Here is a 12969-nt window from a genome sequence, read left to right as displayed (position 1 = left end):
AACGCAAATCTAATCTTGCGTATACGAATCAATAAATATATAGGATTCAAAAAAGTAAGCATAAAAAAAGAATTAAAAGGTAGAGTAACATGAGACAAAAAAAAAAAAAATTATTCCGATCTCCGTTGTATTCAACATATTACAACTAATACAATTCTTGACTAAACCCAAACATTTATTAACTCCTTTTGAAATGTTTGAAATGTAACAGTGAGGCCGCAAAATCAATATTACGTATCGGATCTCAACGTTTGGTCAATCGTATGTAGTCGAAACACACGTCTATCGATTTGACTGATAGTTTAAGACAAATTACGTTCGATCAAAGTTAACAAAGCTAATTCTTAATTAGGAGCTAGATAATTTAGTCTTAAACTCAGTCCAACCCCTTAACCTGATCCACTGATCCAATAAGGAAAGTCCACCATAGATAATATAAATAACGCACATTTCAAGAAATAGGTACGTCATTATCTACCAAACTCTGACAACCGAGTGTTGAACACTTTGATTGACTTTAGCGTCGAAGTGCCTTCTGCAGGTATCCCGTTCGATGCTTACAAGAAGACCGAGAACCAAGACTACGAAGGAAAAATACAACCGACCGATATAAAGAAGGAAGAGAAATCCTCTTAACAGCTCTCTAGGCCCCAACCCTTATACAAGAACATGAAAAAATTAAAATATTGAAGAATCCTTTTACAATTACCTTTTGAAAAGAAATCATTTTTCTAAAATCTAAAAGATATAATCTGAAACAATGATAGATATAATCTGAATTGTGATTAACAAAAAAATAAAACTATAAACCCCAATTATTGAATTTTTTTTTATAAAGAGAGAAGTAAATCGAACGGTCTTCTTAAAACTTTGTTAATGTCCTATAAGTTAAGTGTTTTCTAATTACTGCAAATATTCCTTTTAGTTTGATGATAAACCAATATAAAGGTTTGATTTGTATGAGATTTTTGCTATGAAGTTGGTACTCATTTACCATTAGAAGTGTCAAAATGAATTCAAGTATTTGGTTGAACTAGATTCTATTGGTTTAAGTTGACTTGAGTTGGATTGAAAACAATATAATCTTTTAAATATAAATAAATTAAAATTTACTCATTTAATTAGTATAATAATCGAATTTAATTATTAAGATGAGTTTAAAGTGTTGTGAAATTATGAGTCCTCTTCCGCTAATAACAAACTCAAGTTGTAATTAAGTAGTGGGATGATTTATTTGATGAGCACAATGACCTTAAGAATTGAAAAGTGGGACCCACAACTATGATAATGTGCCAGGTGGCTCAACGTGGTGTAATAAGAACAAGTCAACAGTGTCAACGTATTTGTCTCATGCGGAGCGCACCTACACTCACAACATCTCATCTCATCTAATCTCATCACAACATCTCATCTCAACTTCTCATCACAGCTGACTGAAAAACTTCACAAACCCACCCCCTCTCTATAATCTGATTGACTAAGATTTTTAATAAATTTTTAAGAAAAAATTCACAAATTAAAATTAATTTCATAAAATAAATTATTTATCATCTTTTCAAGAAAAATTATTATTATTTTTTTTTGTAAATTAAAATACATTTATGTATAAGTTAACGTGTAATTTTTTTAAAAATTTATGCATACATTAATTTTAGTATATAAAAAAATCAAGTTCATTTATTAATTTTCTTCTTTAAAAAGGATTTATGAAAATAAATTTGTATAAATACTCTTAAGTTAATTTATATTAAAAAATTACATATAAAGGTTTTGTTTTTAATTTATTTATAAGCTAATTTTAACTTGTGATAAAAAAATGTATTTTATTATTATTTTTTGTCCAACCCGTATTCTCTTTTATCATTCATATTGTTTCTCAATTTCTTAGTTTAATGATCGTGTATATAAGAGTTTTATCCGATAATTTCAACATTTTTGTGATGCTTTATTCGTAATAAGATATTGAATCTTAACCCAGAACAAGATAGATGTATATGTATTATCTGCACTTCAAGATCATAGACTTAAATATAAAAAACATATATTTTTTTATTCAGTTTAAATATTTTTAATTTTTTTAACCCCAATTCAGTTTAAAATGGAATGAGCACTTTTTAAATATTTTAATATATAAAAAATAATATTTTCATGTTAAAATATTTTAATCAATATTTAAAATTTATTTTAAGTTATTAATTAATTTTATTTACAACCTAAACATAATTTGACAATCACCCTAAAATTTTGTTACTATTTTAGATTCTGCTAGTAATTTCGTTATTAATTTTGTTTTAAATATTTTCTCAAAATAAAAGCTTAAAACAAAATTGGCAAGTGACTTCTCTCTTAAAACTCAAGGTAATTTGATCATAAACTTAAGTCTTGTATATTTGGTAATTGATCATAAAACTCAAGGTAATTAGTAGTTATAATAGATAAAACTTGATAGTTAATATTAAATATAAATTTAGAAATTATTTTATAAATTTTTATTAATAATATAAATTACTTTAAATACTAATAATTTTTTAATTTATAAAATTATATATAAATTAATCAACATAATAATTACATTTTGTCTCAAAATTAATTATTATTTTCTTGTAGGTATTAATATAATTTTTTTCTTAAAATTTGAATTTCATATTTTTTTGGTATGAAAATCTATGATTTGGCTCAAGAACTTAAAATGAATTTCTTTAAAAATAAGTTATGATTTAATCAAATTGAACTTTTCTCTATTTTTTTTATTTTTTTGCAGAATCCAAAATTAATATTTTAATTCAATTTTATCCTGTAGTTTTTATTGTATTTTTAGAATTGTATACTAAATATTAAAACTCTTGGTTAGATGATAGATAAGTAAGCTCGAGAGAGAGAGTGGACTTTGATAACTTAAAAATTGAGTGTATGAATTTTTTTGTACATATTAAAATGTCTATAATAGTGTAAGTTAATTATTAAAATCTATGTAATATATATAGTGTAATACCTACAAAATCAAGATTAACAATTTATTTAAATAATTACACGCAATAGATATTGTAATATATAGATTATTAAATGGTTGAATTATAAATATTTGATAAAATTAATTAATTGTCCGGTTTTATAAATTTTATATAACTATTAATTACATCAGTGAATGCAATGTTTTCCTTTTTCTGTCAAAAGAAGTAAATATTATTTAAATCATTATAAATTACGATTTTGTTAAACAAGCAAATATTATGGTAGTAACATATTTATTTCTGTTTTCAATTTTGAAAACGACTATTTTTTTTTAATTTAAATTTATAATAAATATATATTTTGATTAATAATTATAATAATAATAATAAGAAGAAGAATAATGTGATAAAGTGATTTGAAGGCTAGGCTTGAAGTTTTTGTCTTCATAGCAGATGGAGCCGTCCTACAGAAACAGCTTATAAGCTCTTCTTCCCTTTACCATAATTCAACACCCACGTGTTTCTCCATCTCTTTCCTTCTAATCCAACGCTAATCATCAACCTTACGCGTCAACTACTTAATTAATCACATAAACCAACGCCCACAAATTAGTCACGTCTCTTAGCTAACTACACTCCATAATAATTAAGCAAAATTAAAAAACTCCAAACACCTTAATTATTCCAATTCTTCAATCCAACAACACCCACTTCTCCCACTCCAACCCCCATTTTCCAACCTTTCTTATTTAATTATATCTTCTCCCAATTATTCACTCTCAATCCAATCTTAATTATTATATACCTAGTCAAATACTATTACTAATACTTTATATCTATTTTCTCATAATATACACATATCTTTATTTAAATAAAACAATCTTATTCCAATCAAATATCTAAATTTATGACTCAGTTAATTATTAGAATAATTTTGTATCAGTTATTGTACTATAGTTGTAGTAAGTGAGTTAATTAATACTTTATATATATATATATATAGAGAGAGAGAGAACATAGAATAAAAAGAGTTGTGTGTATATAATAAGTTTGTAGGTGGTGGCGTTTGTGTTGTTGACTATAGTGAGTGAGGTTATGGCTGAGTCTGATAACGATTCAGGAGGGCAAGCCGGTAACACGAATGGAGGCAATGAATTCTCAGGGTGCAGAGAGCAAGACAGGTTCCTTCCCATAGCCAACGTGAGCAGGATCATGAAGAAAGCGTTGCCGGCGAACGCGAAGATCTCGAAGGAGGCGAAGGAAACCGTGCAAGAGTGTGTGTCGGAGTTCATCAGCTTCATAACAGGTGAAGCATCTGATAAGTGCCAGAAGGAGAAGAGAAAAACTATCAACGGTGATGACCTACTGTGGGCCATGACCACACTGGGGTTTGAGGAGTATGTGGAGCCTCTCAAGATTTACCTGCACAAGTACAGGGAGATGGAGGGGGAGAAAACTGCTATAATGGGAAGGCCACTGGGTGGTGGTGGTGCTGGTGATCAGAGGGATGAGGCTTATGGCCATGCTCATGGCCATGGAGGTATGGTACCAAACTCTATGATGGTGATGATGGGGCATCAGGGACACGTGTATGGATCTGGGAGTGCTGGCTCAGCATCTTCTGCAAGAACTAGATAGTAGCAGGTTTATGCATGTGTCTGTTTAAGCTTAATTGATTCTATAAGATGATTATCATTATTTATATTCGTATATGTTTTGGTTTAATTGCTTGTTGAAATTTCGTCGTTGAGAATATAGACATTATATATCATGGATGATGGTGATGTGGCATACACAGAATTTTTGTATTCTTCTTTATGTTTTTATGTGTATTTGTTTGCTGATCCTAGTATGGTGGTATATAGCTTCAGACATATCTTTTTTCGAAGAAAAATACATAAGGAAAAGAAGGAAAATATTTTGGCATTATTTTTAAATTAACCAGCAACTACTGCTGCTTTATCTTCTTTTTTTTGGAGTAACCGATGATTGTTGCATGATATGGTGTTGTATAGTGGTGTAGCATTTTTGTCTTCTAGTTTTCCAATTTTAAGAAGTTAAAAAATAAATGAAGCATCTGTGTTACATTGATATAGATACTTTCCTTAATAGTGAACTGGGTTAATGACTACAAGAGGGGATAAAGAATCGAGTAGCTAAACTAGTTTATATGCAACAAAGAACACTCAATATAAATTATTAGGTCTTTTTTAGAAAAAGGCTTCATATCTGAATGAGTATACCAAAAGGGTTTTATTAAGTTAAAGTTGACTTTACTGATATACGTATACACAAACTTAAAAAAATAGTCTGTCACTCTTAAATTAATAAATAAATATAAATATGTTGGTGAAAAGAAATGTTTAAAAAGGAAGGGACAAGCAGCAGCGTATCAAATGGTTTTCCCTAACTGAGTACCAAATCATGGGATTAATATCTTCGGTCTTTAATATTTTTTAAATAGCTAGGTTTAATATTTTTGTTTTCATCTATTATAATATAAAATTATTTTTTATTATTAATCTAAATTTTATATTAGTATAAAAATATTAAAATAGGTATTTATATATATGGAATTGATTTAATTTAAAATTCTATTTCATCAACACATTATTAATGTAGTTCTAAGGATGTCGTCAATAAAAATAACAACAAATTTTTAAAAAAATCTAATAATAATTACACATACAAAAGGATCTGTCTCAATATTTTTATACTATAGATACTTGAACTTGAATGGTAAGTTTCAATCAGAAACAAAAATTAATTTATCACAAGAATAACAAAATATATTTAACCCAAAATAGATTATATAAAAAAACATAAATAATATAAAACTTACATATGATATTTATTTTATAATTACTTTAAGAGTACTTAAAGACAAATAGTTGGTTATATAAATGTTTCTTCATCAATACTTTTAAGACAATTGTTGACATGACTCTTTTATTTATATCAAGCATAACTCATATGGAAGTAACTTTCATAAAAATTGAAGATAATTCTAATTAAAGTAATTTACATAAAATGTTGTTATGAATAGCTTGAAACTTTCACAGTATGTTTATTATTGAATGTAAGTGATCCGCTAGAAAATAATACGTTAATAATCAATAAAAATAATAATTGCATAATAGTGATACAAAACTCTCCCTGTTATTTTAAAGAATAAGAAATTACATAGCCAAAAGATTCTGTCTTTCTAAGTAGTCCTAATTAGTTAAAAGATTTTGAATGGCTTACATTATTTGACTCGAGTGAGATATTTTTGCATGAATGAGTTTTGTCAAATTTTGAGTAGGATAAGGTTGTTGTATAGACTAGATTATCTAAATGTTGTACAAATTGAAGTGAAGGGAAGTATTGTTAAAGTTTGACGCAAAGTGTAGACAAGCATTGAAGCAGAAACAAGAGACATCAGTTCCGTGTTATTCGGATGATTAGGCTTTTGCTTCAATCAGTGGTATCAAGTATACATTTTTCTTGCCTCTACTTTACGCTTATTCTTCATGTCTACCATCTATACATATCTAAAGAGACAAAGGTGTTAGCATCAGAATTCAATTGTTTAAAGACGAAATATCTCATATGGTGTTGGTGAAATAATTGCCCTTTGGTCAAGGGAATGAATATATGGTCCCCGAAAGGACGTTTAGGCCATTGATAATTGCCTTAGGTCAGATTCTTGTGTAAAACAATAGTAAGAAGGTGGAAATTGAAGCAAAATTATAATGTTACAAGGCCACGAGGGGTTGTAAATTAGATTTCTTCCTTCTGAAGAATTAGGGGTTGTCTATTGACGCTTCAACTACATGTGAAGGCATGGCCACACAAAAGCCTTGAATGGATGATGGATTTTGTTACTTAGTCAAGATAGTGGACGATTAGTTTTGAAAATTATTACAATATAGGTGAAGGGCTGAACAATATTTCTTCACTACTGCTATTCACTGTCCATGGTGGGTCTACGTGAAATCATAAACTGTTTTTCTCTTGCTCTTCAACCATTAGTAGGGAAAGTGAAAAAAAAAACCACTTGGTAAAACATACCGATGTGTATCTTTCTAGTTTCACGAGAATGTAACGTTTGATTAAAGAGGTTGTGTTGAAAAGAGGAGAAAAACAGGGAAGTAATTGGTCCACTCCACTGAACATTGCCTTTCAGCACTTTGATACTAATAAAATAATTTAGTGCACTGCGCCAAATGTGCGCGCATGACAATCAGCACTAACAAGCTGCTACCAAAGTCACGGATGATGTCAACATTCATGCAAGTTCTCTTATGATGTCTGCATAGTTCTCTTATGATGTCTGCATGACTCCAAAGAACTTGCAGTCACACACTTCTGCTTAAAAGAAGAAAATAAAAAGAAAAGAAAATGCGTTGAATCATCATGTATTACGTGAAAAATGATCGTTTGTCGAATGTTAACTTTTTCCTAACCATTATCGGCAGAAACTACATTTTATTATCAATGAAATTGCTTTCAAATTTGGCTTCCCTGACGAAGAGCAGCATGTTCACATAATGAATCAAATGAAGTAATTGAATGTTCTTTAATCTGTGATGATTATCAGGAAGAATAGGAGTTCTTTAAGGTCCCAGCATTCAAGTACAAATAATTCTTTTGATCAGAAAAGTTCGATGACGTAGATACAGGACAAAATCCAGAATATTGTCCACCCATCTTTGCCAAACATGTATCATTTATGTACTTCAGAAGCTCACTCTTTTGGACGAATGGCTGGGCTGCATATTCCTCAAATGGCATCCACTGCAGAAAAATAATCATAAGAAAAATTGATATTTGCCTTTGTCTATAATGATTTTACATTTCCTTGGGATCCTTTTTCAAAGTATAATTTAAATTTAAAAATATTTGTGGTCTCTATAGTTTGAAAATGATACTATGTTTTAGTTTTGGGGTTTTGCTAACCAATGCACACAGACACCGGTTAAAGATTTAAAAAGAAAAAAGTTTTCATCAGAAATCATACGAGAGCCTATTAAAAAATATAGAGAACACATTCTTACTTATCCCAATAAATATTTTCCTTTTAATTCCTTAACTACTGGTTAGTATTTTCCTTAATTTTTTACTCTCAGTAAAGCATTGGACATTTTAAAAGATATGCAAAACAAACTGTAATTACTGCTTGGCCTCAACCATAATTGGCATACCTGTGCATCCAGTATCTCAAATCTCTGTGTTTGGATGTTAAAAGAAAGAGGCCGCAACATGCACACGAAGAATAAGTCTGACTTCTCAAAGAATGAATTATGACTTTGTCTGTGGATCAGATATTTAGATGAAAGAAGAAAAGAATTCTCAGTCATTCATATTGCAGACTCACAAGAATTCAAGAAACTTCAAAAGAAATAAAGCACTAATTTATCAACAAGTAACAAAATTTGCGTATATAAATATTTCAAGCACATATTCCCTCGGAGACAATGATATAGCTAAAATGGATATGCTAACATGGGCAAACTACTCTTGCAAGACACCGCAAGAACTAAAAGTGGATCCTGCAGCTGGTGTATCAATGTGATCAAGAATTCCCTCATCTCCTGTAGGATTTTGGATTATATGATGTTGCCCCTTCTTTCCTTAGTCTCTATTGCCTACATCCATGATCAATGAGATCTGAACATTCTATCTCCTATTTGAAAGTCTCCAATATCAATCATAGAAACTTCCCGTATTCAAATTGCTACAATATATTCAAAATAAACATGCTACCTGAATGCTAATACTTCCACAAATTCTGAATCAATCTGAAAATTGAGAGAACCCATAGCAATTAGACTTCGAACAACTGTAAACTTTACTGACACTTAAACATATAACTGATTTCAGGACTAGCCACATTTAATTGGTAAAGCAATTAGATTACTTACCCCTGTTTCTTCTTTGACCTCTCTTACTGCTGCTACACAAATATCTTCTCCCTGTATAGGTTGAACGAGTATATTATATGCACACAGTATAGAGTTTTATTGTTACACCATAATGAGGAATATATCCAACACATCTACCTGATCAACAACTCCAGTTGGCAATTTCCAAATTCCAGTTCCTTGAAATAGTCCACTATTCTCTTGAACAACTAGGACCTAAGACCATAAAAGTAGAAAGTGAAATGTTGATCGCGAATAAAATTAAATTCTTCAGACTTTATATTAGTAAGAGAAACATTTTATTATTTTTCCAATGAAATTTCTGACAATGGACCTATCAGACAGAATCTGACAAAAATACAAATAAGCAGGAGCAATGGGTCAGAAAATGAAGAGACAAACTAAAATAAACAAATAGACAAACTAAAATAAACAAAAAAATAATCTAAATGTACTAGCTCCTTTCCAGAACAGAATGAAACACACAAATTAAGTTTTGTTCCTCCTCATCTATGACATTATCATTTTATCAAGATACAGGAAACACATAACAATATTTATCAAAGGCAAAACCCTCAAACAATAAGAGATTCCTTCGATTTAAGTATAAGCCTGATTATGAAGTTGCACTATATTGTGATAGACGGTGGGGAAAAACCTCTTGTTTTTCATTCATGAGTAATGAACCAACCCCCACCCTGTGTGTGGCATTTGCAGGAATAGTACTTGGACTGTCAGGAATCCAATATACAAGCATTAAATAATTTGGTTCAGCATGATGATACCAAAACCCCTCCTGCATAGAAGTGTACCGGAAATATTAGTTGATAAATAGAATTGATACCTGACAAAATTAATGGAACTCCAATTTTCATCAACTAAACTTATCAAGCACAACCATTATAATTAAGGTAAGCAATAATATTAGTCACCTTAACTAAAGCTTCAACTAGACTGGCTAAATGAATAGGTAATTTTATCCAAACACCCTTCTTGCCCTGCATGACAATGTTGATTCATTAATTCACATATAGTGATGGATTCTGGATTCTCAGTACAGATAAACATGCCCAAGATTTGTTGCATATATCTGACAAGCTTATTAGCTCGTTTAGCAAAATAAAACAGACAGGAAAGTGAGATTAAGAAAAAAGAAGGAAGTGAGTTAGATAAAAAGAGAAGAAACTTTGGCAAAACAAGAAGTAACTTCGATAAAAATAAACATGAAAAACCTTAATGCAAACTCAAAAGGAAAATTGTTCCATATCTTAATTGCTGAACTAGGATTATGAGGGCCAGCTAACATATTTTTTTGAATAACCTACTAAACTTAACTAGAAGATAACGATCTATACACCTGAGTGACACGTTAATGACAAAAGAAGAAACTAAAGTCACTTAAAATTAAAACTTCATGTGTGTCTGATGGATTGATGATACACATATGCTATTTATTGCTACACAAGGAAATAAAAAAGAAAAAACGGATGGCCAGCACACGTACATGGAAATTATCTATATATCTGGTTTGTGTGCTAGTATTATTTAACATGAGTCCCTAATCATGCATAGTTTTTTAAATGAAAAAGCCTTATATTTTATTAAACAATTCACCAGTATGTTTTGATCAATGAATGATATCAAATATGATATATTAATTACATTAAGCAACTAAGTAGAAAGATAATCTACCAGCTGCTTCCAGTGAGAAACCGAAGCCCTAAGGACTGGGATAAATGCTGAAGAGTCCATAGGATGGTCCAGTTCCACAGTAACACCACCATAATAATCATCAGTTGATGTTAATAGCTTAATCTGTTGAGCTTGATCTTCTGCGGAAGTTTCTGATGCAATTGCTGATGAAATTGCGGATAAAATTGGATAGGAGACTTTTGGGAAAAATAAAGAAAACCAAGTTAAAGTAATTCTTCTCTGGGAATGTTGCAACTTGTAAAAAAACTCACTAACAGCATATTTGGTCATGCGTCTGCTATATGCAATTTGTTTACGCCTAGTGAAGCTATTAGAGATTTGCATGGGTGACATGATTTCTTTTGCTCGAAAATATATTTCCTAACATGCTATAGTAGTGGACAATATCAAAAGCAGACAGCCACTCTTGATTGCAGAAATGTTGAGTGATGTGTGCGACAATGAACTTGATGATTCTCTAAGCTAAAATAGGCTACACACACACACACACACACTATTTAGAATGAACTAGCAAAGTAAAGGTTTACCCTGCCATATAATCGCAAAATGTCATCTATGATAGAGTTATTCCAGAGATTATTTTTTGACTAAGTTCAATAGTACCTAAGCATATATACTTGTGCTCTAGAATCAGGAGGATATTGGTGAGATATACAATAAGAATATATCATATAACAACACTCCTCATGATACTGGAGACCCCCAAAAAATACGCAATGGCAAGCCACACAGTGAGGTCTGCCCAGCAAATGCAGATCCAAACCGAAACCATCACGGTATGCGTTTGGACTAGTTATTAGTAACATTCAATTCAAATCAGGATATCATAATAATAATAATAAAATTTCACTAAATTATACTAACAATAAAAAAAACAGACACGCGCTTTAGAAGTTGGAACCAATAAAAAAAGGTGAAATTTTGGCAGTGATAAGCGATACCCAAAAGCGAAAAGAAACAGAATTGGCAAACGGGTCAGTATTAATCCGACAGAGCAAATATTAATAAGGTGGTTTGGTAAATGGTTTCAGTTAAAAACATACCTCTTGAAGTTGGTCTTCTCCCTTGAGATATGAAACGCAGAGAAGTTGTAAGATAGCGAGGATTCCTATTTGAGGAAAAGAGGAGTGAGAGCTTGGGAAGTAATCTGAGCATGTTGTTAACGTGAGAGAGTGAATCCAAACCAAAAACCACAGAGAAGACGTTATGGTAACATTTGTCTGCTTAATTCATTATTGGGTTTACCAGACAAGTAATGAACCTGCGAGTGCGTTAGGAACTGAAATTACTGAATCAAAATTTAACGTTGAAGGTTAATGGAGTGAGATCGGCGTGTTATTTGTGTTTGTGTGAAGAAAATGAAAAGTTAAAACCAAAAAGGGCATCCGAAATAGTGGAATCCCAACGACGGAAGGAATGGAAGCGGTGGAGAAGTGGACACGCAAGCGTAGGGATACCCTCGCCATTATGAACCAACAAACGGTCACATCCGTAATTCAGTTTGAGAGCTTAATTTTTAGTGTTTTTATTAAATTACAATTTTATTTTCTTCATTTATCTTTCTTTTATTAGTAAATTATCTATTACTTTCTCGAAAACTCTTTTTAAATAGTGTGTTTGTCTCGGATACCGATACGTGTAGAATATATATTAGTAAAATCTCTAATTTAATAAAATATTAGTAAAATCTCTAATTTAATAAAATATTTATTAGATTTCTGATAATTCTAACACGACTTAAACACAATTTTAAAAAAATGAAATATATTAATTTTATTATAATTACAAAAATAAAGAAAAAATCACTTTAAATCTATATAACACAAACACCGATAAAGATACTGATACGATATGGACACAGATACTGATACGTAAAATCTCTAAAATGTAGGATACGGATACACAAATCTATATATTATATAATTATGAATTATATAAATTGACAATAAAAATTTATGTGCACAAGTATGTTCCAAATTATTTTTTGGAGAAAAAAATGTTTTTCATGACTGGTTCACAATAATTTGTTTATTATTTTTATAATCAGGATCACAAAGTTTGAATTTTTAAAAAATTAATGTATTTTTCCTTTTTAAATTTGTGTTAAAATTGTACTAAAATTATCATAAATCAAATACTTTTTGAATTGGACACTTCACGGATTCGTGTCCTACATGTGTTATACGAGTATCGAACACCGACACACCATTTAAGAGAAGTGTCTGAGCTTTATAACTTTAAACTAATAATAAGAAACATCTTTCCTTTTGTAAAAAAATTGAAACATATTTATATATATAATTTTTTATTATTAATTTATATAATTTATAATTATATAATATCTAGTATTTTTATTTTTAATATCTCAGTATCTATCCGTCGTGGTGATCTGTAATACA

The 12969-nt window shown here is 30.1% G+C and overlaps 2 protein-coding genes across 4 annotated transcripts; one reads left to right on the top strand and one right to left on the bottom strand.

Annotated features, from left to right (window-relative positions):
* Positions 1-3637: 3637 nt before the first annotated feature.
* LOC137832139 (nuclear transcription factor Y subunit B-3) lies at positions 3638-4800 on the top strand. The gene has a single exon (XM_068640156.2). It carries the CDS (start codon positions 4047-4049, stop codon positions 4587-4589), a length of 543 nt encoding a protein of 180 aa, XP_068496257.1. The 5' UTR covers positions 3638-4046; the 3' UTR covers positions 4590-4800.
* A 2601-nt stretch (positions 4801-7401) lies between these two features.
* On the bottom strand, positions 7402-12064 carry NUDT2 (nudix hydrolase homolog 2). Of its 3 annotated transcripts, none has more exons than XR_016521435.1 (9): positions 11614-12064; positions 10550-10746; positions 9790-9855; positions 9516-9653; positions 8996-9073; positions 8858-8908; positions 8700-8734; positions 8138-8581; positions 7402-7730 (listed from the first exon to the last, which is right to left on the bottom strand). XR_016521435.1 is itself a non-coding variant. In XM_068640154.2 (9 exons), exons 1-9 carry the CDS (start codon positions 11723-11725, stop codon positions 7530-7532), a joined length of 987 nt encoding a protein of 328 aa, XP_068496255.1. In that variant the 5' UTR covers positions 11726-12064; the 3' UTR covers positions 7402-7529. The 3 variants fall into 3 exon arrangements, 2 of the variants coding, with proteins under 2 accessions (XP_068496255.1, XP_090159391.1); XM_068640154.2 differs by having other exon boundaries at positions 8138-8246; XM_090303265.1 differs by lacking the exon at positions 10550-10746 and having other exon boundaries at positions 8138-8246; positions 11614-11973.
* Positions 12065-12969: the final 905 nt, after the last annotated feature.

Source organism: Phaseolus vulgaris, chromosome 6 (genome assembly GCF_051622355.1).
Source record: "Phaseolus vulgaris cultivar YP4 chromosome 6, ASM5162235v1, whole genome shotgun sequence".
NCBI classification, from domain to species: domain Eukaryota; kingdom Viridiplantae; phylum Streptophyta; class Magnoliopsida; order Fabales; family Fabaceae; genus Phaseolus; species Phaseolus vulgaris.
Note: the sequence above shows the minus strand (reverse complement) of the source record. Positions and strands in the feature narration are given on the sequence as shown.

Excerpts from the sequence above, each read along its gene's own strand:
- LOC137832139 (XM_068640156.2), top strand. The coding sequence starts at position 4,047 with ATGGCTGAGTCTGATAACGATTCAGGAGGGCAAGCCGGTAACACGAAT.
- NUDT2 (XM_068640154.2), bottom strand. The coding sequence starts at position 11,725 with ATGCTCAGATTACTTCCCAAGCTCTCACTCCTCTTTTCCTCAAATAGG. Across the intron at positions 9,074-9,515 it reads TCATGAATGAAAAACAAGAG|GTCCTAGTTGTTCAAGAGAA; the intron begins GTTTTTCCCCAC and ends TTATGGTCTTAG. Across the intron at positions 8,735-8,857 it reads AGGTCAAAGAAGAAACAGGG|ATTGATTCAGAATTTGTGGA; the intron begins GTAAGTAATCTA and ends CTCAATTTTCAG.